Source organism: Ambystoma mexicanum, chromosome 1p (assembly GCF_040938575.1).
Source record: "Ambystoma mexicanum isolate Mex_15411 chromosome 1p, UKY_AmexF1_1, whole genome shotgun sequence".
Classification (NCBI taxonomy): Eukaryota; Metazoa; Chordata; class Amphibia; order Caudata; family Ambystomatidae; genus Ambystoma; species Ambystoma mexicanum.
Genome location: NC_090921.1, coordinates 975,831,096 through 975,858,423, shown reverse-complemented (window position 1 = coordinate 975,858,423; position 27,328 = coordinate 975,831,096). Strand labels below are relative to the sequence as shown.

The following is a 27,328-nucleotide window of genomic DNA, read 5'->3' as shown; positions in this document are numbered from 1 at the left end:
TTTCTTTTTTACCCCAAAACATTGTTGTGGATGCAGGGGACACCCCCACCACCCACGATTCCATTATAGCGAACAGGGGTGCGGGGGACAACCCCACAACCCTAGCTGCCCTTGTTCGCTATAATGGAACCGAATGGTTGAAATGTTCAGCATTTTCGGCTGTACGTAATTTTGGTACAGCCGAAATCCGAATATTCAACCATTCGATTTTTTATATTTACGATATTTTCGGTCATTACCAATAGAAGGATTCCAAACACTCAATTGCTTACACAAAATTTCCCATAAAACTTTGTGTAACAAAAATAAATCCAATGGGTCCACTTTAAGAAAAAATAATAACTTTTAATACGGTGATAAATTAGCAGCAAAACAAAGCCCAAATTCACGTATTCTTCAGATTGGAAAATGTGGAGGTTGACATGTGACTCCTTTGCACACAAGTCCGAAAGAGACATACCGCTTTATTCTCACAAGAGATACAAAGGTACTCGCATCCGGCTGCTTTGGGATTATGATCCCATACAATGATTCAGAGATTTCCTTCCAGAGCTGAAATGTCATTGGGCTCACAAAATGTTTGTGGGATACATTAAACTCTGCCTAACATTCGAACACAAGCGATTGGACACCAATCCCTCCAGGGAGAGGACATGGCTCAATTAATAGTTAGCACATCATTCTGGATCTCATGGCTCAGCTGTGTCTGCAGGTCACTCAGCTTCTTTTTGAGGCCAGATAATCCAGAGAGGACAATAGTTTCCGGTTTCAGCGATCCACAGGATTCCACGTTATAGAAAAATCTACAGAAACAGAGGCGAAGACTCATTAGTTAAAGGAAATGCACACCGCTGCTTGATTGAATATAGAGAGCCAACTAAGAGAACACCATAAACCCCTCTTCTCAGAATAGCAAAGGTTATTTTGGGCATCGATGGATAGTCTACATCAGAGGATTCACCTGCATAAAAATTTAGCGCCATCGCACTTTACAAAATCTAAACAAGATGCACAAAAACAAGCTGAACTCATTATCCCCAACAGTACACATTATGTTTCCCACTGGTATTTATTGATTGCCAAACCATCCGATGGAGAAACCTAAACTCACTGCAGCATTCCAAGAAAATTCGGATTCCTCCAACAATGCCAACTACAGTTTGAACTAGAGATTTGTATAGGAACATAGCACAAAGATCCGTCAATTAGCTAAAACCATGCAATCTGAAGCAGGGCAGTGATGCCCGTGCCAGAAATCCACTGAAAGTAACTGCAGCATTCAAACAATCAGTTCTACAACTCTCTCTTGTTTCCAACTTGCCCTGCCCGGCAGGGTTCCTGTAGAAATTCAGTGAGTACATTGCAATTAATTTCAAGATGTAAAGCACATACACAAGACCCAGGCTGAATCAGACACCCTGCCTATGACTGCTCGACTATTTAGTCTTGACTGGATAATTGAATCACAGGTCTCTGCTCCTTACCGCTCTGGTTTCCCATTGGGATCATATGGGGCTTCAGCTTCATCTTCTTCTATCTCAGAGTACTCACTCTTTGGCCTAAAAGAAAACAATTGGGTACAGTTAATAAAATGAATGGTCTTACTCTTGCAGGAGTGACAGACTGATAGTACATGGGAACCCTAAATAGCCGAACCAGGACATTCATTCAGCGGATAGAATACTTGCTTGAAAGACAGTAAAAATCCAAAGAATCAAATTAAATGGACTACACAATTCTCCTAGCATTCCCCAGTGAATTAAAAAAATAAATAAATAAATCACCCTCATGTTTCGCTTTAGCCCAACTCTAGTATGTATTACCGTTTGTAACTTTACTTTTCTAATGGTTAGAAACATTAAGAGCTCCTTGTGGGCAGCGTTGCTGGGGACCCTTAGGGTGCTCCTTTAAGATTATTTTTCTGTATCCTTGTGTAACTACAGTTCTTAAGGATACTTACCATCTCTCCCAAAACTCGATAGCCTGAGAGATTGGCACACACCACCTTCAGTGGCGTGCCAAAGGGTAACCTAGTATGCACCCTTCTCTCTGCTCCTGTGACTTTTTAGTCACATAGACAATCACCTAGTTATGGCTGGTGGCAGTGGACATGTTTTCTACCAACTATTGTGTATTTATTTTACTGCAGGCTATGTTCGTAGCCTCAGTAGTGCACAATAGGGGTACTCAAGTACCAACTTGGGGCCTCCCTTCTTTTTTCGCCATTACTAGCGTGGTTGTTCTTAGCCTTTATTCTCGCATTCGGGGAGGGGGAGGCCAGAGTGTGCGTTTTGCCTTTGGCAGGAACCAGTAGGTATCCGTGCCTAGGCTCCAGAGTGTCTGGGCAGGCAGGAAGCAGGGGAGGAGTTTTCCACACCCTATCCTTGGTCTGCCAGAGTGCCTGAATAGGTTCAGCTCCCACAGTGGGTCTGGCTGTCCTGATTGGACGGCCAAACGCCCCTTTCTGTAAAATGTTGAGAGATTGCAGAGGAGTGTGTGCTGGAACTGTATAAAACGTGAGGCTTCTGGAGTGAAAAGCAAGTCGACCATTGGAAACAGAAGTAACCGAAGAAGACGTCCAGAGACACCTGCAGACCCTTTGCAACAGTGAAGCAACCACTGCTGTCCTGGCCCAGTTTTCTGTGTGACAGAGGAGCTCTGAAGAAGACGACTCCTTCTCTTTGGCTGGTGGGAACAACCAGTCCCAAGACAAACTTTAAAACAAGCCATCTCCTGAGGTCCAAGGAGCTTCCAGGGCTGTGGAACCCCAATACCAGGAGACCTGCTGCCCATTCCGAGTACATTGCGGTGGAAAGGCCGAATCTGTCCAAATCTTTGCTGAACCCATAAGGACACTCCAGAGATCTGACCCAACTCGGCCAGACCCCCTCACCAGAGTGTGGGACTGCAGGAAGCGAAGAAGATTGACCGGGTGATCTGTGTCCTTCGTTGGTGCTGCAGAAAAGGCACCAAAACCGCAGAGTGAACCAAGAAGTTGCTGCAAGTCGTGCCAGAGGTCCTCCCACAAGACTGCTGTTGAGAGATCCCATCCATTGTCAGGAGGGTCTAAAACCATGTGTTTGCTCACTGCACCCTCCACAGAGGAGAAATACCCATTTGCAAACCAGTCGGGTCCCACAGACAAGAGCAGTCCAACAGGAAATGCTAGGTCAGGTTGGGCCTCCTCAATGAGGTGAAGCTCAGCCTCTCCAAGAACCAGGGCTGAAGACAGGATCTGGTACTCACTCAAAGCAATAACCCAGCTAGATGAAATGAGGAACAATCGGTGGACCCAAGATGCCAACATCACAGCTAGAAGGAGCAAAGGAAAAGGCACCAGGTTGGTGCAGGAACCTTACCAAGTAGATATGGGCAGCACAAGAGGCATATCAGGGTAGCAGGATAGTTAAGAAATTCCCCAGCGTGGGAACAAAGGGGCATTGCATCACAGTTCTAGTTGCTGGCTCTCACGCATTTGGTCCATGGAGGGCGAAAATAAATAGCCCAAGGACGTACAGCAGCGATATGAATAAACCTGGCCCAGACAAAAGAACCAGGGCCCAGCCAATGTGGCCACTGTGGGTGCTTGAATATCCACTGGCCATCCCGGTAGAAATCCTCCAGCAAATCAGGTAAGAATGGGAAACGGGCAGGAACACATTGACGGCTGGCCTGAAAAACTGAGAAACACTCCAGCAAGTTGACAATTTAATGAGAACAAAGGCTTGCAGGTGTATAACCATAATGTTAGGAGCCACCATGTCAACCAAAAATCTTTAGAAGTTGGATATTAACCTACCAACAGGCACCCATGACACGGTTATTACTTTAAGAAACGGGTGCCTATTATTACAAAGGTCGCCATGGCCTGCTGGAACATTGGGCTCCACAGGGGCTGCATTCAGAAATGTATGCAACCTTTGGCCTGCCCTATTATCTATTTTCTGTAGTAAATGTGAGAACATCTGGAAAGCATGCAACTCGGATGTCTGGATTTAAGGCTGACTGCATTAGCTGCATGTTTGCTGGAGAGTTCCAGGTCAACCAACAACATCTGGACACCAAAATGAGTCAAGTTGGGTTAGTGTGTCCTAAAATTATTATTTATTCTAAAGGGAATAACCTTTAATATAGGAATACATGCTTGCAGTGCAAAGATAGTAAGGACTAACAGTTATGGCAGGGGTCTGCAACCTTTGCTTCTCCAGGTATTATGGACTACAACTTTTAACAACCCTAGCCAGTACAGTTAATGTTTTGGGGTCATGGGAGTCATAGCCTCAAACACCAGAAAAGCCACTGGTTGCAGACCCCGGAGTTACAGGAATGGAACGATTTACAATAGCCAATGCTCACCAGCAGCTGAGACAGTCTCTGGTTTATTGGGAAGAATTCTGTTAGTAAACAAAAAAGAAAATTAGCAAAAAGGTGGACACCCATGCAAGAAACCTTTAACGTTACCAGATACAATACTGGGGCAGAGAAAGGACACAGATGGTGGGGTATGGTGCCGCTGCCAAATATCTGACGGCACAGTTCTAGAAGCCAGGTGGTGTAGGCCATAACCCAATGAAGCAAATCAGGTAGGCCTGTGTTACCTCCAACCGCCAGAAGTCTTTCATTAATGTTTTTGATTGTAAATAATATTTAGTCCTCGTTTTTTAGTGCTCGTGCCTCTTTGTGTCAGGGCAAACCTGACAAGCAGAACGGAACATAGGATACTTAACACAGCTGGTCGAGCCACGTCAAGAGAAGGGAACACTGATTATGGCTCACTCTGATTGTTTGAGAAGACTGGAATGCACAGATGCCTACAGGACTTGATACCAGAGAGTGATCTTGGACAGGTTGCCACAGCAGAGCATCCAACAAGGTCCTCTTTGGTTTCTGGTTGCTTCCGTACAGGTATTGGTTCAGATTCCCCCGTTACAAAACAGTTGGAAGCAGAACGTGCCTCCAATTACAATCTGCTTTCCTTTCAAACATGCGGCAGCCGCATCACTGGGAGGAGCCACATTCCAACTTTTTCGGCATTCTTCCTGGGCAAACACAGTTGATGAGGAGTCCACCTTGAAACCAGGGACCCAAGTCCCATTCTTGTCGGATCTGATGTTGGTTAATCTTGCCCCAGGCATCCTGGCCACAGAGTAGTCAAGGCTACATATGGATACATCTATATCCATTTAGACAAACAGCCGTTCCAACACAGGTACCCACTTCATCAGCTGTAGGTGTAAGACACTACCTATTGCTGCTTTGTTGCAGGAGAGTAGGGTTCCCTGATACAAAGGAAGCAGGTAAGCACTATTCTGAGGAGTCTGCAGGTAAGTAACTCGACTGTGCCTGCTGAGGCAAAGGAAGGGAGCTCTGCTCTAGTTTCTTCTGGTCCTGGAAAGGCTTCTGAAGGGTCCAGGTTTTACTAGTACTTTGCGCCGGATTGCAGAAAGCAGGTGCAGAGCCTTGCTCTTCCTTTGGCAAATCCTTCCCAGCATTTGAAAAAAGACACATTGTAGATACACCTAATCTTACACGCATCAAGGAGGTTGGATGTACATCCAGACGTAGGCCCCGTGCCTGCTGAGCAGAGTGACCCAAGCTACTCTTCACTGATGAGGCCCAACAAGGCCGAAACAAGTCTGGGGATGCTTGTGGACTCGTGCAGAAGGGCTGTGATCTAGCAGTTCGGGCTGGAGTGCCCCTTTTGGTGTGGGACCAAGCCTGATTTGCATATGGTCTTTCCCCTTCTGTAATGGCTTGGCAGGCGAAGAACAATGGTCTGGAGGGTTGCCCAGAGCAATGCCAGAGGTTAAGATTCATTCTAAACCTTCCAGCCATCACTTCTTTGTTTTTGCTTTGTCACCACATTCAAACCTTTCCAGGGTTCCTCCCAGGAAAACAGAAATTATGTGGATTCTGGAGTAAATCCCAGATACTCCTTCATACAGCCAGCCAGTTATGGGCATGGCTACCTCATGCTCCTAACATGAAGTCCATGCCTATTGTCACAAATCTAGTGATACCGTCACTGACTCTCTGGAGGGAAGCTTCTCTTACGTGGCCAGGGAAAGGCAGAAGCTGCCAGACTCTGACCCTGTGGTTGGTAATCTGAGGGAGGGCCATGTAGGCAAAGACCAACTCCAAAAGGGGAGGAAAACATTGTATCAAAATAACCTTGCCAGTACGCCTAGGGAGAATGTATGGGTTATTGGGGCGCATGAAGGCAAAAGCTGTATATCCGTGATAATGCGGGAGAGCCCAATTAAAGACAGTAAAGAAACGGACACGGATGAAAACATTGTTGGAAAAGGGGCGCTGACCTAACACTTAAGAGGATTTGATATACTTAATACATATACGAACAGTGTGAAAGGTTGAGGAGATTTGATATACATACAAATAGTATTGAGAGAGGGTTGGAAACCCAGCGCTTGAAAAGAGGAATTAACACAGTTGCGAACTTTGTCATGAAGGATCAGAGACCCAACGTTGGAAACATACTGTCACATGGATGAAAGAAAAGAGTGAACAAAGAAAAAATAAAATAAAAGCCCTGACAGGTTAGTGTACCAGGCAAGCAGTAGAGCAGGGACTCGCACTGAGGAAAGGAGTGAGAAGAGAAGAGAAGCGAAGCAATATCCTGGTAGCAGAGTAAACCAGGAGTAAGAAGTGAAGTGATATCCTGGCAGGAGAGTAGACCAGTGAACCTGAAATTGTGAATACAGAAGGGAGGATTTATACCCCTTTTAAGGATGAAAAGGAATGTTGAAAATTCTCTGGCAGGAGAGTATACAAGGGGTCAATATATGCCACAGGATATGTCAGGGGAGTTCTGACGTTGAAGTCTTACGGTTACCCAGGAGCACATACAATGATTCATAAAATCGCCAGTGAGGCCCTGTGTAGGAAAACACTGAGTAAAAGATTGGTGAACAGTGAGAGAAACACAACAAAACGGCACAGTGCTCACAGCGAGTTATAGTTTAAGACTTTCACTTTCATCCCAACACTCCTTAACAGCTTTGTGCAATGAAACAGAATGCTGCTCAAAAATGATTATATTGCAAGTCAATGAATAAATCTCCTGCCTTTACCATCACCCGAAATTGATGTATGGCCTGGTTTCTCGGAAAGGGCTTTGAGAGAAACCCGGGAGTATTCTCCCAGGTAGATCTCACAAATCCCACATCCAGGTGCACCAGGTGGCCAAGGAAGGGCTGACACTCTCCTGCCCTAACCCTAGGTGTGGACGAGGGGACGGGATCATCTGGGTTGGGGATCCCGGCGTTATGCTTTGGGGAATACCCCAGATGAGATGCAGCATTACACCACGGAAGAACATGAGGAGGACAAGTCCCTTTTGCTTTTATAGGCTGTTCCCGATCAACCTCCCTTCCACCCAATGAATCTCCCTTGCTAAAAGGAAAATCTAACAACCCCTTGGCATCTGCTAAACCTATTAGGAAGCCAAGCCCAGTTGCATTGGAAAGCTACATCTCCCAGGCTCCCTATGTTCCTGTTGACCACCTGAGTACTCCCAGTCATTCTCCTCCCTGTTCCTCAGATATTTTTCCGAACTCTCAGTCTTCTTTTATAAAACACTATAGTTCCCCATAATTCCCATATTCATTTCATGACAATACCCCTGGTTATTACCGACAGACCTGCAAACTATTATTTTACAGATTTTTCCAATTCATTCTACAAACACTACAATTCCCCAGATTCTCATCCTTCCGAATTTATAAGCCCTCCTAAAATGAGGGTTAATGGACTAGGAGACAGAGTCCCAATTTTGAGGCCAGGCAAGATCAGGCAATGAACTTTGAATACACACACCTGACGAAAGCAGGCGGTACACAAGAAGGAAGACCTCAGAGAATCAAGAACCCCGCTGCGAAATACAGAAAGCTAAGAGGCTGCTCAAATACGAAGTAGGACACAAGAAAGCCAGGCAGAGGAACCATGGTTTCGACCGACTGAACAAATTGGTAACATTCGGACGAAACAGCTGGAGGGATAATTCCTGGCAAGTGTGTAAAGACGACCCATTCCCCTATGCCAGAATAGCAAGAGTGCCGGGGGGAACCACAAGGCTAAAGCTGAAAGCCTTGACGGAGAAAACAAAAGCCGGAGAAAAATGCATGCACACAACCAGCGAGTGATGCAAATGAAAGGGCAGCCGGGTTTGCGAAAGAGATAAAAAGTAGCCAACATAGTTATGCGGATAACGGCTACCGAGTGAAGAGAGATTCGATTGTTCTAAAAGCTGATAAAGAATTACAGAGTGGACCTGCACATAAAATGCATTGTCAAATGTCTTCTGTACTGAATGTTTAAAGTGAAAATCTCCCGGTGGTGAGGAGCAAGAAAAGTAAAGGTAAAACAAATATGAAACATGCCAAGGCAAGTAGGCCTGAATCCCGCAAGGGCTGCAATGGTATGAAAAGGAATACAAGTCTTCAAAAGGCATGTATGAGGCGAGAACTATAAAGATCAGAATGCCACGGTGCTAGAAAGGCGCCAAAGAGGTGAAAGAATCTGTAGAAGTGGTCAGGCATAGTTATAAGTAAAAGATGTGCTATTTCGAAAGTCTTCGACACGAGAAACAAAGTTATGGGGAAAGGAACCCTGAATAGTGAACTAAGGAAGGGGGCTTAATCCCGGAAGAGGGAAATCCGCCGAGAGAACTGCGTTTTGTTGTGGCAAGTGTGAACTGAGCCTGGAAGAGGGGGACTAATTGTTTAAAAGGGGATCTGAGCCCAGAAGAGGGGGATCCGGGGTGAACAGTAAAGCTCAGCCGTGAAGATATTGTTGTGGCAAATGTGAACCCGACTGAGGGATGCATGTAAATTAAAGTTGGGCGGAATCCGACGGAGGGAGGCTAATTGTGAAACAAGGATCCGAGCATGGCCGAGGGGGATCCAGGGCGAAGAGTAAATCGCCATACTTGAATATTTGGAAAGGAACTTTCCTTTGTTGTTTCTGGTACATCAGGCCTTCTGAAGCAAGAGCCTTTGAACGAAAGAGACTTGGGCACAGAAGGCCCTGGTGTTGGTAAAAGGAACTGTGACCTCGTGCCGAAGAAGCCCAAGAGTGTGCTGTGCTCGAGTGACCCACCTTGTCCCGTGCTTAAAAAGTGGGGGTGGGAGGCCAACAGCCTAAACACCCCGACGTATAATTTTGTGAACACTTCTTTCTTTTTGTGAACATTATCCCACACTATTTTTAGCATAGGCCCTTTTTTATTTGACTAGACTTCACTAGGACTGTAGTATTATTATTTGATGGTCGTAGCTTGCTCCCATCTTAGATAGCCATTTTTCACACCCCTGATAATGTTCAATAAACACCATTGAACTGTGATCACTTGTGCCCGTCTTACTTTGATACCATGCCTTCCTTACAGCTTTGACCTAAAGCCCAGTATACGTCTGTGAAACAACCCAAATTAGTTACAAACATCATGGCATGCAAACTGCCACTTGTGATGAATCGAGGATTAACAATCCCTCTGTGAGGCCAGGGAGCCAACCCTGCTCCGCAATACCCTTCCTAGGGGTAGTGGCAAGTGGGACCTCATTGGCAGAGACTCCCCCTTAGGGGACATGGACTCTTTCCTGTTCCAGTGTCGAACTCCATAAACCATGTCACATGATGGCCTACATGGGACTAATATCCAAAGTAGTGTCAAGTCCTAGACTTGGCTGAATAGAAAGCCATTTTATGCCATCACCAGGAAGAAAACGAAAATGTCTCTTTAAATAAAAATCTCATATCAACTGGGGTGAGAAGGTTGAAGAGAAAGTGCAGACCGAACGAAGCTGAAACAGAGGAACACCTTCGCAGACAGGGAAGGCCCCCTGGGAGTGTCAGAGCTGGGGGTGGTGGTGGGGGTGTGGGAGTTGGAGAGAGTTCCGGAGCCCGCCATATTCAGAAATGCTCTGAACATGGGAAACAAGTGCTGGAAGCCCAGCATGTGCAGAAAGCAAGAAGCAGAAGCGAGCGGAGCCAAAGTGGGACGGTGCCGTGACCACGAGGACGTTGTGGTGGGCAGGCTGCCAATCTAACAACGCTGACACTGTACCGATCAGGAATTGAAAAATGCTCTAGTCTCCCGTCGGGATACAGAGATGCCAAGAGTGAGCGAGAGAACCACAAGGAGACGACGCCGGCAGAAGAGAACCAACAGAGAAACCGAGCAAAGTAGAAGGTGCCATGCCCCAGTGACGTTCCCCCACAACCCCCCCTGCCGCCTCCCCCACCACCCCCCGACAGACTAAAGCTAACTGGGAGAACTGGGAGGCCGAGCACGGCTCATTATGAACGCGCAGGAATTGTCTCAGTACAAATGACAGAGTCGTATAACTAAATCTGATGAATTTGTACAGTGTGGCTAAAAGAAGAAAGATCATACAAATCCTGAGAGAGGGATCCATGGAAAGTGGGTTACACTATCCTATGAAGAGGGGAAAACACCCAGTTACTCAAGGAATGTTGAGGGGAACATAAGAGAGAAAAAATACTCTAAAGTGAAAGGCAGAGAAGCTTCACGAATAAATATATAAGACAGACTACGCAAAGAAAGGTTGAAGCCTAATTGTAAACACCACCTAAGAAAAGACACTTTCCACGGTTACACAGAGTAGAGTAGTACAAATTAAAGGATTTGCCAAAGACCAAATAAAGTAATCATTAAAGAGGAAAGGAAAGCCGAAAGTCTGCAAAGAGAACTACAGGAACTGGTTCAGAAAGTAACAAGAGAATATTTGAAATTTGAACATTAACAGGAAACAAGAAAGATTAAAGAGGAGAAGTGTAAGAAGCATCCCTCTGGAGAAGGGAGTCATTCTCCTGGCCTTAGTTTGTTAGAATAGTGGCACGGTCAGTTAGCATTAGTTTTGGACAGCAGCCATATTCCTTTGAACTTTTACAGACAACTGATGAGCACCTTACTTAGTAAAATAGGCAATACCCCCCTAGCGACAGTGAAAGTTAAGCCTAATTCTTTAATAAATACATTTTGAAAATTTCCTCCAGAGTGTCCGCGTCCTCATTCTGACTCACCACACACTGTAGAAACCCTACTCAAGGTTTCCGAACTGATCAAGAGACAAAACACATTTGTCCTCACCGTACATAATGGCGGCATGTGTTATGCTGATGGTTCAGTAATCCATCACACGGACACGTGGTTTCCCACTTTCCCGAGACAGTGGGGAGCATTTGATGAAGTGTGATAGAAAAATGAAAAGTAATAGAAAGAGAAGTGAAGAAAGTTGACTTGTGAAACCATTGGAGAGTGATGGAAAAATATCACAAACAATGTTATAGTGTCATGAGGCCATAGCATAGTTACGTATAAGAGTTACAATGTCAGGGCAATGGTAAATGAATATGTAGTAGGTGCTAAAGGAATAAAGCAGTTGATGATTTCTAGTAAGATGTGAAGTAATACAAGATGCTGAATGTTAATTAGCATCATCCTCGGAGGGGGGTGGAGCAGAGTCCAAGGTGAGCACAACAATCAATATGCTACGTACCTGTATCCCCATGTTATCTGTATCACATGTTACCCTACCCATCCTGTAGCTTTATATACGTATGCCGCTATGTACGCCCCTCTGTCCTGCTCTCGTACCTGGTTGCAGGCGCTTTACTGATAACCACCTTATCACAATACTACGCTTACTCTCTCTTATACACCATCACTCAACTAGAACACAGCTAAACCATGATAAATTCGGGCTAGCTGTTCTCATACTAAGATGACCCCACGAACACCTCATCATCCTAATAAAACACAGCTAGCTGAGCACATTCCGGCTAGCTTAGGCGTCTCCTCAAGCCTAACGCAGCCAGAACTCAGTCTGGGTGTCCACCCTCCAGACTGAACACATCCAACTGATTTCCTCAGCACCACACCTACCGCTAAGAAGCAGCTATCATGCAACAACCACAGCAGCTGCACACATCTGGTGCGCCCACGCTCTATACAACACTCTCTCTCTACGGACTTGAACTACGGTTCCCGAGGGCGTTCAACCTACCAGCGCTTTGAAGTCATACCAATGATATATAAGGTGCTATATAAATGCCAAGTAACATAACAAACATAACATAACAATGCAGGAAAGCAAATCGGACATTGTTGTTTTTCCTCCTTTCTTGAACACTGAAGCTCCTTCTACCATTCCCCCATACACACAGTTTCTTCTAACCGGAAAAAGATACCTGCCAGAGGCTGCAGCTTCATCAGTGTCTTTTAGAAGTAAGAAAACATTGCAGTATTTTCAATGTCCGAAAGGGGGCATCTAAAAAAATATTTGACACCACAGTAGATCCCCACACAGAAGAAGCATACACTTTTCAGAGCTCATCACATTCTGTGCAAGGGTTGTGGTCAAACCTGGAAAGCTTTTCTCTTCTCCTACAACTCTTGCAAGGGGTGTAAGAAAATTGTACATGAAAGGGGCAAAAAAGGAAGCATTCACCAGAGATGAAGGGACATAATTTTGCACACATTTAAATGCCTTTTTATTTCCTCCTGCCATTTGGTTTTCCTGTCCTTCACAGAAAAAAAAACAATCCTACAATGTTCACGAAGCACATACCATTCCTCAGGTTTAGGGTAGACAGTGTGCCGTAGGGCATTATCTGGATCATATTCAAAAGCAACTCCTGCAGTTGGATTCCACTTGGCATGCTCCTTTCCAAACCCCTTCTTGGCGTATGCTCGGAGACGGAGCTCCTGTCCCTTGCGGAGTTTTACCAGCAGAATATCTGTAAAGTGGGTGGCATCAATTTAGAGTAACAATGAGCTTTAGCGAAAAGGGCCTAGCGAGTTCTTACTTTGCCCAACTATTACCTCCTTGCTGCTTAAGCCCTTTCACTGTCTCGCATGCCAAAATAAGCACCACAGAACTTAAAATACCAAGCAATCAATGTCCTCACCTTCCTGTTCTACATAGTCATTGGGGTCACCATCTCGACTCCTTGATGTGACCTGCATGGAAATAATAGGTAAAAAAAATAACAATTGGGTGCGGCACAAACAAAGAAACATACACTTGCTCCAAAGGAACAAAACAGCTCAACGCAGCACACGTAAAACCAACTGCATAACCCTAGGAATACTTGCAAAACCATGGTATCACTGCCTGTGTAAATACTAGAAATTAATCAAAATGACAACAGGGTGGGATTAAAAGATAACACTGACCGGTATAACTCTAGGATTGTTGGAAATGAGGTCACGGGAAGTTACATTGCGTGTCTGGTCATCGGTACACCGCACATCCATTGTAAACTCCACAGAGCACTCTGGACAAAACTCGTCACAAGTGCAGTCCTGCAAAGAAAGTGTAAATACAGCAGCAGATTAGTAAGGGATCATACTGGATCTTTTAAACACAATACTTACACACAAGGTTGTCTGCACCCGATCTAAAGAGTTGCCGTTCCCACTAAGAAAATGGCCAAGTCGTCTAGTGCTCCCCCCTTAAAGATAAAGGCCAACTGACCACAATTCATCCATCATAACATATCTGATCAGCGTCTATCCGGGCTTCCTAGGACCACAGCACGCACTGAACTGCAGAAGAGTAGGGATCAGAATAACAGATTATATGCAAGTCATCTACACATTCCCATCTTCAACCGCCCAGTACCTAAAAAAGATACTTAAAGAAAACACTGCTTTTTTTGTTTCCATCTTTATTTATTTTTTTATTAAATATTTGCATTGGAGAGGTTACAAATCATGATAATCTATAATTAACCGTTTATAACCTGGTACTGTGCGTTTTGCGTTCATCTCTGCATTGTATCTTCTTATGCTATTTAACATGGAATGCGAAGAAAGACACAGTAACTGCAGACAGGCAGATGCATTAGCACTGCATCTGGAAGTCTGGCTACAGCAGTCACTGGGATTACCCTTCATTATGGCAAGATCATCCTTAATCCAATGGGTACGTACCCCATTTTCCCGAAATGCAATCTGTTCTGCCAGTTATCTGCCAAAGAAGCATCAAGTAATGTTTCCTCAGCCAACATGGAACAACCAGATAAACTATATGCTGAGCTTTACTCGGACCTACTGATTAGTAGAACATGAGCAAACACCAACAACACAATCTCTAGCAGCATGAAGGACAAGCACATCAACCACCCACCCACTCAAACCTTGAACTCTTGTGCAATATTTCGGATTGGCAATTCTCTGGAGGCAATGAGATCCAAATAGCTATGAATACCCAATCATTCTGGGTGCCTTGTGAAACACTGCTGTCAGGAAATAATACTCTTGAGATGATCAGTAAACCCCCCAAAATGCACTGCCTTTATTATCAAGAGATTACTTTCGATCAATTTGGGCTTCCATAGCTACCAGAAATTGACATCTGGTTCACTCTGCTTGTTTATTAAGGTCATTGTAACGGGGTTGTATGCTCACTCTAGCACTGGACAATATACATCTCTAAAAACATGCAGGGTACAAAATAGAACAGCAAACTCGTTGCTGTTTCAACACCCGAGGTGCTGGCGCTTGGATAACCTCCACTCTTCCTAGTGGGATGCAGCCTTCAACGGAGTGCTCACTCTGGTCACTACAAGAAGTCCTTTTAAATGTTAATCATGGGAGGTGAACATTATCATGAAAGCAAGAGTGGCTATTTTTAAGGTGATGTGTACTTCAAGGGGAGCCAGCGCATTTCTCTTGGGACTAGGGGATTAGATCCTACTTCTATGTATGGCAGACTATTTTAAGGGGAGTTAGAGTGCGTGTTAAGATGTCTGTCAGATGGAGCAAAGAGGCTCCATGAAAAGGGATGCTGTGCTGTAGGAGACCCGTTTGTGGGCGGGACTCTGATGACATTCTTGGAGTGGTGTGCAAAGTATGAGCTACCCAAGAGATTATTCCTGGCATACGGGCGGTAGTTAAAAGACTAGCAGAGATATGGGAGGGAATACCAAAGGAACCGACTGTCGGTCGGTTAATGCAACCGCTATTAGATCAGGCAGGGGAGGCGAAAAATGTCCCGCATTTAACAGGCACTATAGGAGGAGGCACCCCACAAGGAGTTGAAAGTGAAAGGTAAATGCAAGGCGGACGGAGGGTTTCAGATATAGGAAAAAGAATGCGCCAAAATCTGGGAATAGGTCTGGAAGGTGTCACGGAACGCTAGATTCCAACGGATTCAGTTTAACCTGCTACACAGAGTGTATGTGACCCCACCCCCCCCAACCAGGCTTTGTGCAATTAATGGTACCCTCAGTGATGAATGCCCGAGGTGTGGGATAGGCCTGGCAGGACACTGGCATATGTTCTGGGATTGCAGAATTATAGCTAGGTACTGGGAAGCAGTTATTAAGGAGATCAACTAAGTACTGGGTATGAGGCTGGAGTGCGACCCAAGGGTATGTCTGTGGGGAATACTCTTGGAAGGGAAGAGACAGGTTAGATTCCTATTGATCTTGGCTAAACGTCGAATAGCTAGAAAAATCCACAGGGCCCCGTCAGTGATGTTATGGCAAGTAGTTGTCAGAAGATGGGGTATGGCGGAATTTGAGATATTGCGGACTAATGAGGACTTGATGGACGAGGACGGTGTAACAGCCGACGGTGTCAATTGTTGAACGACCTATGCATTTCAAAAGATTTGAGACCACCATGAGATAGGACGAAGGGGTGCAAGACGTGGAGGGACGAGAAGGGGTGAGAAATGTTAACAGGGAGAGCTCCAGATGGACGCGGATGACCGGTCTATATACTATGTCACGAGGAAGATGTAAATGGGAAAAGGAGGAGGTGCAAGGGGGCGGAGGGGAGAGACACTTGGTCCACCACAATGGGAAATATTAGAAAAGCAGGGACGGGGGTCTGGAAAGGGTAGGGGCTGTTATTGTTTGACATTTTATTTATTGAAATGCCAATAAAGTGTGTTTAAAAAAATAGATGTCTGTCAGATGGGAGTTGATGATATCAAGGGGTTTGTCCTGGCTGTTGGTTCTCAAGTTACTGCTCAGAGAATCGACTAGATTTGCTGGAGGAGTTAAAGCTGATACCAGGAAAGAGTTAACAATTCAACGAATATATTCCACTGAATGAGCAAAAGTCTGTACTCTCTTTGTCAAGAGGTGCTCTAGATGTAGATGCTGGCATTAGGGGTAATACTAGAACGTGGCGAAGGATGTTCTGGAATAACCATTGGACCTCGAGGTACAGGCTTACACTTTTTTTCACGAGGGGATTTAACGACAGTGGTTTGTAGCTGCATATATGCAGAAATCAAATAATGGGAGATATCAATCTGTAAAACTCAAGTGTTTTTTTTTTTCATTGTTAATGCACCATTAGACCATGCTTCTAGCCACCAAACGTTGTACACACTTTCGGTATAGGGCAGACAAATCTTTGGAAAAGTGATCCGTTGCACGGGACAAAGTTCGTAGCAAGTTGCACACAAAAAAAAAATAAACATTTAAAAAATTATCGGTCGAGATCTGCAGTGCAACCTTACGGAGAAGCCCCATTTTTTTTTTTTTTTAAAATGTATAGTCAGGTCGCCAGTACCCACTCAAAGATATTGCAGTACCACAATACGTGGGAACTTACTGTGTAATAGTATTTGTAAGAGCTGGATAGAGAAAAGGTATTCATACAAAAAAAAAAAATCAAAAAAAAAAATCAACCAATTGAACTCCTAGTTAGGCATTTGAAATGTTTTATTTTAAAGTTTTCATTGACAAAAAGATGGTTTTATCAAATCAAATGTCCCCATTTACTCTCCTTCAAGTGGAGACCATTTATCTTTGGTGTGTTCCCATCTAGACTGTGTAAACAATGTCGGCTAGGACCTTCTTTAATGCCAGTTACAGACTACAGAATGTCTCAGTACAACCATTTTTACCTGTGAAAAGTCGAGAACCCACATTCTCAGCCCTGGCCTCCCTCTACTAACTACCCAAGGTAAGAAGGACAGAGTTTAAGGTCCTCTGCATGAACCATAGCCAATCCATAGTCCAGGGCCTGTCTGTACCCCACAGAAAGACTGCAAACCAACATCCCTTGCACAGTTTTATATCCTCAGAGCACTCTCTCTTATGGATCAAGGGATTCAAGAACGAACGAGATATCAGAACTTTCCCCACACAAATCTCTAACCTTGCAGAGTGCACTGCTCTGCACCTCAGGCAAAGAAACGGCCGACTTCGAAGAGACTTGGTAAAACAATGCCCTTCACAAAAAGGGCCTGTAATACACCTCTACCCCATCATTGTCGTCAGAGCAAAGATACTGCTTGCACGCAGAACCAACATATTAACTGTTAAGAAATTGAAGTGGACATTTACTCAAAGGCTTGAACGATTAAAATGTATTCCAGCTAAAACCTCCTGTGATTTAAAGAGAAACAGACTCTAGCACAAAAACGTTAATGCCACACACTTACCCTAGAATACTGCATTTTGTCCACAATGTCATCACTGGTGAGAGGGACTAGGCCTGTAAACAAATGAGAGGAAGAAATAGCTGACATAAACAGCAGGCATAAACTGAATCAGGTAGAAAAGAGGTCAATGGAAATGCCATCGGATAATACAGCATCCATGAAAATCCAAGCTGCTGACAGCACACAGAATTTTTATGAATCCGAAGAAGGGTATAGCACCCTCTTTTCAGGGAAATCCCACAGCCAGCAGGTTTTAGTATGGAGGGGAATGGTTGGAGCCATGTATTAACTAACCATTCAAAAACAGGCCTTCTTGCTTTGTGCATGGTCACGACACCTCCAGCCTGTCCCTACCAACTTCCCCCCGCATTAGAGGTTTTCTGAAAACCCTGGAGGTAAGACTTCGGACACGTCTTCACTCTGTATTGATAGAGATGACATTTCCCACAAAAGTATCTTTCTAAAATGTGAGTTATGGCCATTCACAAACCGGAGCCCTATAGTTTTGCACTCGCATAGAAGATGTTTTTACTCTAGCAAGAGTAATACTGCTTTCCCCAACATATGAATATAAAGCATAGACTCCGACCCCCACAGAGGTAACAACCCTCGAAATGTCTTTGCTGCATCAATAATAGTGCACACAAATAAGTCTCACACAAGCAGTGTTCCCATACATTGCCTACTCCAACCTTCTCTAAGTCCTTACCAACTCTGTGTGCAATGAACTCATCGTGAAGTACTGAAGAGTTAGCATCAATCTGGACCCAATCAATTGCTGCAAAATAAAAGCAAGGGTAAACGTTGAGTGAAAAGCATGTGGGGCACATAGGCTAAGGGAGAGGAAAGAATGTCGGTTCACAACAAAGAGGGTACCATAGTGTGGTGGTTCTGCCCACAACAGAAGCAGCAGAGGGTACATTGGAGACAGCAAGCTAATGCAAGTTGCACAAAGAATGTGTGGAGAAGTGCCTAGAACAACTAGAATAAGGAGATCCTGGGAACTAAAAGAAATAATGAGGGTCAAAAAAGGATATCAGGTACAGCGTGGAGTATTGATACCTCACCATGACATACCTATAGTTGCAACTTCAGCAATGAATACTCTACGAATGGAATTAGCAATCCTACAATAGAAGAAACACATCAGTCAGGGAAAATAATGAATGCAATAACAATACCACCCAGCAGAAGACCTTCACAATTAGAAAATATACACATTATAATACATGTTTTTAGTTTTCAAGATGGTTGTCAATAGGCACAGGCGGAAGCATGTAGGCATGTAACTTAGGCCCCGCATCAGAATAGGAACGTTTCCCTTTCACCTTTCCACTTTCTTTTTGGGTGCAGAAAGGAGTTCTGATACGGGATTAAAAAAGAAAAGTGGGTACAATATGGAAATAAAGTTTTACAAGGAAAGTATGCGGTTGGTGGAAAATTTGAAGATTTTAAGTGATACTGTGGTGGAATCTTGTCTTGCAAACCGTCTAATGAAAAGATGTTAAGAGAAAGAAGAAAAGGAAAAGGTACTGCTTCTCGGCCATCTTGCAAAGCTAAGAGTAGCTAATAAGTGAGATAGTGGGAGACCGTTTCCCTGCACCAGACTTTGCAGTCGCTCTGAGGCATGAAAGTGTTGGGCTGTGCATTACTATATGCAAAAAGGTGAGAGGAAACTACCCTCGCATTTGACACCCTTGCACAAACCTGGGGCAACGACGGCCAAAGAAACTATCTCCCTATGGGGTTGGAAGAGGGACAGTGACCAGTTTTTGCTTGAACAGGGTTTCTGGGTGAAAAACGAAATACCTGTGCACTCTGGCCCAAGGGGACCCATAAATAGACCCTAGACAGGCGCCTGTTGGGAGGGGAGGCGGGTGGGGTGACTGTAGCAGACCTAAAGGAAAATAATGTTGAGGCTTTTGGGACAAACTGAATGTGTGTCATACCCACAATTTGTCAACGGGATTCCTCCTACCCCTAAAGACAAACAGGCTAGGTAACAGCTGCTAGGCTTCTTTGAATCAGTAGAGTACTCGGTCAAAAATCAGTACAAATTAACTAACTACCAGGAAGAGAGTATACACACTTGGCCAATGCAAGTATAGTAAGTAGAAGAGAAAACAGCTTTCTAGAAAAAAACTGTCCATTTAACTTTAAAATGTACATTGGTAGTGTATGGGAGGAAAGGTCGTTTAGGCTCCCTCCACTCCATTCTGACCCTCTTGCACATTATGTTCGTCCAACGGCTACCCATGTGCCTGTGGCCAGAGGTGCTGGATAGCCGTGGGACGACCCATATGGATGCAAAGCTCAACCAGAAGGCCGATTACCGACTCCATTTTGTACATGTTAAAGCAGGTCTCATGGCAAACCATCTTGCATGGCTGCAGCTCTCCCTTTGAGATCGCACACAGTGAACCAGTAATTTCCCTCACCCTCCTCCACACTGTGTCCCTGCAGCAGTCCTGTTATCACGGGACACTAGGCGCGAACAAGCTACAAGACAAACACTATCTTTCGCCTTCCTCCGTCCATCACTGACCTGCGATTGACCGGGCGAGAGCTTGGGTCTGGGAGAAACAATTCATCTCCACAAACATGTCCCATCACTTGCAGACACTACATTCAAGATATATGCTGTGGATAACCTCCCAAGCACAGGTCTACACACAGAGACCAGGATTAAGGTAATCAGGCATCACTAGCTCGATACTCCAAATTCACTACCCTTGTCTAAACTAGGTTTCTGATAAGAGATGACCCCCCCCTTCTCCTTTCTCTACTTTTTGTCCCCTTCTTCCACATCGTATCTCCAGAGGTACTGAGGACTATACTAAAAAGCTCTCTACAGTCTGCACCAGCAGCCGTCTGCCACGGGTCCTTCGCGAGTGCCCCACCCTCCCCGGATTTCCCAGGAGACTTGGGATTTTGATACCGACGACGCCACGAGCACAGCCGGTACCTAGAGCTTTTAAATCACTAAATACAAGCTGCACTATCAGCTCTATAAACCTGAGGTAATCCCACACTTTTCTTCTCCCCCCCCTTGTTTTTCTGATCTTGACACAGGGTCTACCAATTGGACGCCCTGAAGAAGGTGCCGTGTACTTTGCAAGTACTTTAAAGCACTGAAACGTGCACACACTAATCAGCGCATAGATGAAGACCATGGACAGAATATTTACCTTTTCTTCACCCATTAGTGTGTTAAACAAATGTTTTTTGAACACGTTGGCTAAATCTAGAGATATCCCCAAGGTCCAAAGACCTAGACTTTAAAAAGTCAACCTTGAGCACTGAAGTTGAGCGAACTGTTAATAATACTTTGCTCAAATAACCAACCCTCGAGCAAACCGCACCTCAGAACTTATGCGACACTCCATACATGTTCTATAATTGTTCTGTTTGATTGTGTGTCACGAAAAATATGTTGTAGGAAATATTTAGGCTGAATTTATGCTTATTCCTTCTTTGTACATTGATTGTTGGGCACTAAGAATTTAAAGTGCAACACGGTTATATTTTGTTTTGGTTACACAGTGTCTATATGAGTCACTGTAAATTGGTCGCTACACACTTGTACCATATAAATTGTTCTTTTACTATATAAATTGTTTTCTCAATACACTTGGTTGCATACGGTCATTCTTCTTTAGTTTGGCAGCCACAGGGCCCAAATTAATAGAGGCATTTGTACAAACTATAGAAACAGACATAGACCGCGACCAATGCAGAGAAATGTTAAGAGCTCCTCAGTAGTCCCCTTGTCTAACATTCAGTGATGATTCAGACAAAGACAAGGCAGGAACAAGTTTATGCCCCCAATCTAAGGAGGGCCACATAGAATTTATAAACTGGGAAAGGGGACAACTTTTTCTTTGTTGGCATGTGGATAACCCCCCAAACTCACTCCTCTTTTGAAGTGGCAGACATATACCCCATGCCTGTGTGCCACCCTGTTTCACCCACAATGCTAATACCCTCTGTAAAGGCTGTAAATTCCCTTCTGTGGTTGTGCACAAAGGGGCTGACTATGAGATGCAACAAAATGATATTTTATTAACATGTCCAAATCCATTGCAATGAACAAAGTTATGATCTATATGTCCGGGTCCTATATTGATGGTTACACATCGTTCCCTACCAAAGACCTATGCTAATGTATGATATGCTACGTAACTCGTTCGATATGATGTAAAATGCATAATCTTCATGCTCACTGGTTTTTCAATATTATGTACATCCGCAAATGGGTTCAAATGTTATAAGAGGCTAATATAAATAGAGTCATCTTTGCAGCACAATGATCATGGTAAATACGAAGGCATAGCCTATAATGTAATCAGAGCTTGCTTATTATTTGTTGTAAATGATGTGGCAATAACTTGGCTTTAAGTCATCCTAATGATTCAAGTATAATCCCACTAATCGAGCGTGACCGCGCTTAACCAGCATCAGGGCCTTCTCTCCCCTCTCTGGCAGTGCCATGCACTTAGCCCCCATCATTCTCCCCCTCATGCTGGGCTGATGGCTAAAGGCCCTTGTCTTACTGATGCCCTAATGCTACAAATGCATCCTTTCACCCTTCCGCTGAGCCAGCACCAAGTATCCACCCCCGGCCCCCTGACACACGATGTCTCCATAAACCCGCCTCACACCTATAGATTCTATTTAAATGAAATATAGGCAGCAAGCCTCTCGCCACAAAAGTCTTTTGATGTACCAGTTGCATGCCCCTCATCAGTGTTCCACCCCAGATCACCCCGGACCACTAATCCCATGTGTGGCAATATATTCCCCTCACGATAACAAACAATAAACCATTCTTTCATGAGATCTAAGGGAATGTTTGATTAATGCGAAAACATAATATTGTTAATAGGTTAAGCACCTGGACCCACGTAGTCTCATCTTGATCGTCCATGTCAAATGTATAGTAATAATTAAGTGTCCAGTAGTAATTATTTTGTCAAAGTTGGACTATTGTAAGGTGTTGTACCATAGGGGCGAACAAACAACCCATTCAGAAAATCCAAATTTTGCAAATTAACACCCTTAGAGCAGCACTAGGAATTGCCAGGAGAGTACATATCTCCGATACCAGAAAATCTAACAATTGGCTTTCAACATACGATAAAATAAAACTAAAAGTTGCAACACTTACATACAAATATTTGAACAATGCAACACCTTGTTACTTGACAGAAAGACTCATTAAGAAATCCTCGACAAGAACCACTAGACTATCCAACACAAACTACCTTGCTGTCCCTAGATTCAAGCTATCTAGAATCGGGGATTGTAGTTCCCCAGTCAAGGCAGCCCAACTGTGGCATTCCCTACCTTCCACACTAAGAGCAGATCAATCTTTCAAAAACTTCCGCCAGAAAACAATAAAATGGTTCAAAGACTCTGACAATTAGACACAACGAAACAACACTGTCCTTTGTAAATATCTTAGTTATTGGACTTTCTACTGTATTTGTTTTTGCCTTTCATGTTACCTGTCTCTGTGACTGCATGACTTTTCTTTGTACTGTGTTAGATGTTTTGAATAACCTTGTCGTATAACTAAGCTGTGAATTATCTTGATGTGTAACTAAGCTGTGAATTATCTTATGCTATGCACCCTGATACCTACGGGTCCGGTGCGCAATACAAATAATAAAACAAACAATATAACTCTTATATGTCAAAATGTATAACTAATGTTCAAGGTATGTGTGGCCACAAGGGCAAATGTTAAGCAGCTTATATTTTCACGATTTGGACATCACCCGACCCTGCACCCCAGCCAGATGAGCCCAGCTGACCCACGTGCTCCACAAAGCAACCAGTTCTATGCCAGCCAATCCGGGAGCACCACCCCTACAGCATGGATACAGTTCTGCCCCCTTTGTTCAATGACTTCAATTTAATGTATCCCCTATAGCACACGTCATAGATGACATGATTTTGTAATATAAAGTGCATTTTCTGATGTTTGGGCAGAGTGCAGAGTTCTCTACTTGCCCTATTTGGTTTTGGATAAACTTTACTTTTTATCTTCACCCGCACTTGGTCCTGGTCTCATTCCATCCTGGGGTGTGTCCATTACGGACTCTCATTGGGGAGTTATCACTGCATTTTTGGGGGACTCTCACTTTCAGTAGTCATGGCCGAATTTATCTTGAATAAAGGAAATAGACTCAATTAAAAAATGATTTTTTAATTGAAAGCATTTTTCACTTTAAATTTCAATAAACTGCCTAAATGAGGAATATAATTCAACTAGAACACAATATGCGTTTTTGATGGCATAATCACACATGAAACCATCCAATTATATGTCAAGATCGGAGGCTCGGATTATGCTTTCTTTAAACTTTACTTCTCGAGCAACAAAATAACTGAAAAATATACACACACAACAAAGCATTAAACTACAAATCCCAATAAAGTTTTTGGTAGTCCATATGTGATTGGTGTTTCACAAAATAAGTGACTTCGTTAATCAATCCAATGCAGTTCAAGTCCAATAAACACTGTATGATCAGTGTTCTCATCCTCTTTCTTTGCTGCTCGAGCAGCGAGATAAGTACAATTTTATTTCCTATTACTACATGTGATGTGCATTTACTGAGCAGTGCCGCACTCACGTGAGGGGTCTATTTCAGCACAGAGCGTAGCAGAAGTCAGGTGAACGGCAGAACATTTTCGCATCAGATACGGGACGCGACAGGGCTTCTGCTCCGGCGCCCGTGCTTTTAAAGGCCACCTGGCAGGGGACACTTTAGTCACAGAAGAGTGTGTCAGTGTGACGGACCTTGCAGTTCCGGCGATTGACATTCACGCTTCTGTGGCAGTTTACAGCACACGCTTCTCTGGGAAGGATCTGCGCACGCTTCTCTGGGAAGGATCCGCGGACAGCGAATAGTCAATTGATTTATTAGAGTTTGAAAGGATTTTGCGCACAAGACCACTTATTAATTGGGCATCTACTTGTGAGGATTAAAACACTAAGTGCACAGAACACCAGCGAAGTCACAGATCAACTGCCAAAAAGAAGTGCACAACCAGCATACAGCAACACCTGCTGGCAGTAAGTGATATATGTATATATATTATATACTGCTTAATAATTTGATGGGAACCGGTTAAGAATCCTGTAATTAAACACCTTTGTCATCACAGAGTGTGGAAATATGAGCAGCTCTAGTGAAGACGGAAGACCACACAAGCCAGAAAAGGCTTCAGCCCAGTATGTGGCAGGGGCAGACTATCCCAAACCACATCTGCCTGAGGGGATTGTCGAAACACTGGAGATGGAGAAGAGAATGCTCACCTTCATGGACAGGTATTCTAAAGACGTAAAGAAAGGACTTCATAGATCTTGGAGATATGCCAAGATAAAATGATTGATGTAGTAGGGCCAATTAAGAAAATACCCCAGATGGCAGAGAAGGATAAGGAGAAAGGGGAGAGCATAGATCCTGCTGTGCTGACTGGGTGGGCCCAGAGGGCCACATGCCTGTTGGGTAACGCGAACAGTGCAATCACCGCAGAAAGAAGACGGTCCATCCTGGTGAAAATAAAGAATTAAGTGAACTGGCGACATCTGAAACAGCCGCGGCCAAAGGCAAACAGGTGAGAACAGCACAGTGTAGCGCTTGTAACCGACAGGCGAGGCCATACATGCAGTAGGCGAGAGATTAGCACAGTGCATAGAATGCTTGAGAGTGATATCTCGAGACACTTGGGTACTGGATACAGCCCAAGCGTTTCATTAAGATTTCTATCACCAGTCACTTCAAACAAAATTACAGGTGCACAGCGATGGAGACCAGCATTTGCTGGATGTGGTTTGCTGGATGCAGAGATTAGTGAACTAGAGCAAAAAGCAGCCATTGTTCAAGCACCAAACACCGACTACCAGTTCATAAGCAATATGTCACTGGTGCAAGGCAAGGACAAGCTGGGGCCGGTGATCAACCTCAGAGAATTGAACGGCTTCATAGTGTACAGACACTTCAAAATGGACTTCTAACCACCTCCCAAGGGAGATATTGCAGCAAGGGGATTGGCTTGCCAGGCTAGATCTCAGGGACGCCCAGTGGCGTAACACAAAATGTGGGGGCCCCCCCAACTCGGCAACAAATCACTGGTCGTGCCTCACTCTGGGCCGGCATAGATTATCATGCTTGCGCAATACGCGCAAACGTGCTGCTGCAGGGATATGCTGCACACTGCATTAGGAGAAAGATATAAATATGTGTTTTATTGCGATATACAGCACACTTTCTGAGAAAAATGGGCTAAAAAGCCAGAGTGTTTGCAATTTTTTTGTAGGGTAACACCAATCCAATAGATGCAAGTTGCCAACAGTGCACAGGAACATTAATAATTTGCTATTAAAAATGCCATGCCACAATGAAAACATGTCCAACTGGCTGCACAATCTAGACGAGTATAGACATGTAATAACGTTACAGTAAAGCATGCCAGGCCACATTTAGACATCCCTAGACTGGTTGCACCAAAATGCCAATCGAAGCAATTACACTCATCAAGAAGAGAACACACATTCAAGCCCATGGCCTCTAACAGCACGGCCAATCTCTTTAAAATCTGCAAGGAACTGGTCAATCCTGTTGCAGTTTTTACCTCTCCTATTCCCTCCCAGGCCCTCTGTATGGCTCTGTCATCTCACTTCTCCGCTTAAACTTGGGACATCCTGTCCTCCATCTCCTCTTCCTCTCCCTCTCTCGGACCCCCTTAGGCCATCTCTACCTCTCTTCCTCCTCTGACAACACATAACAAGGTTTCTAGACAAGTATGATCTATGAAAGTGTAATTCAAACAGGTGCTCCACTGCTCCTCCAGAACCATATTGACACCCTCGCTCCAGCCTTGGCCGATTTCTGTAATCACTCTTTCGCCACTGAAATGTTCGCCTCTCCCCTTAAGCACTCCCTTATGCACCCACTCCTCAAGAATCCGTCTGCTGATCCTGCCTGCCCGGCAAACTATCGCCCAATCTCCATCACCCCTTTCCTGGGCAAACTGTTGGAAAAGCTGGCCATCTCCCAGCTTACTCTCCACACGGAATCTGTTGGTTGTCTCCATGAACTTCAGTCTGGCTTCAGAGCTGACAAAGTCATGGAAACTGCTCTACTGAACACCTGTGAAGATTTGCTCTCTAACCTTGATTCTAGCATTCCTTCTGTCCTCATCCTCCTTGATCTTTCCTCTGCTTTCGACACGGTCAACCACGCCATCCTGATCCATCCTGATCAATCGACTCCATGAAGTCCCTTGAGTGGCTGACCTCCTTCCCCTTGGACAGCCCCTCCCAGGTCCAATTTGGTCCCTTTCTCTCCGCGCCATCCTCTCACCCTGGTTTTTCAACCTCTACTTGGCCCCTTTGTCCCACCTGATCTCTACCTTATCCTCTAACTTTCAGTGTTATGCGGATGACACTCCTCTTTCCTTCAGGCTCCACTCAGACTCCTCTCTCGCTCATCGTTGTGCCTCAAACAATCTCTGCCTTAATGTCAGTAAGATGGAGATCCTTCTCATTTGGACTCCTGCACCTGCTTTCCCTCCCTCACTCTAGCCACCCGCTTTGGGCCCTCTTCCTACGTCTTCCTGTGAGGCAAACAACCTTGGTGTCATCTTTGACTCCACTCTCCCTTTCTCTCCTCACATCTCCGACGTCGCCAAGAAGTCCCACTAGCAGCTGCACCTCCCCTTTCTCACTTTCCCCCAGAAGCTCAATGTCGCAAGAGCCCTGGTTCTCTCTAGGCTGGACTACAGCAACAGCCAATTCATCAATCTGCCTTCCTCTACTGTCCATCCTCTGCAACTAATCCAGAACAGAACTGTGAGACTTA

At 44.5% G+C, this 27,328-nt stretch overlaps 1 protein-coding gene across 1 annotated transcript in view; it reads right to left on the bottom strand.

Annotated features, from left to right (window-relative positions):
• Positions 1-324: 324 nt before the first annotated feature.
• POLR2C (RNA polymerase II subunit C) overlaps positions 325-27,328 on the bottom strand; it is a 63,199-nt gene continuing 36,195 nt past the window's right edge. Inside the window, exons 2-9 of the mRNA XM_069654117.1 lie at positions 18,531-18,580; positions 18,163-18,231; positions 17,454-17,506; positions 13,220-13,348; positions 12,952-13,003; positions 12,612-12,780; positions 1,485-1,559; positions 325-803 (exon numbers count right to left, since the gene is read on the bottom strand). Coding sequence (XP_069510218.1) covers positions 659-803; positions 1,485-1,559; positions 12,612-12,780; positions 12,952-13,003; positions 13,220-13,348; positions 17,454-17,506; positions 18,163-18,231; positions 18,531-18,580 — 742 coding nt within the window. The 3' untranslated portion in view covers positions 325-658. The remainder of the gene's footprint in view (positions 804-1,484; positions 1,560-12,611; positions 12,781-12,951; positions 13,004-13,219; positions 13,349-17,453; positions 17,507-18,162; positions 18,232-18,530; positions 18,581-27,328) is intronic.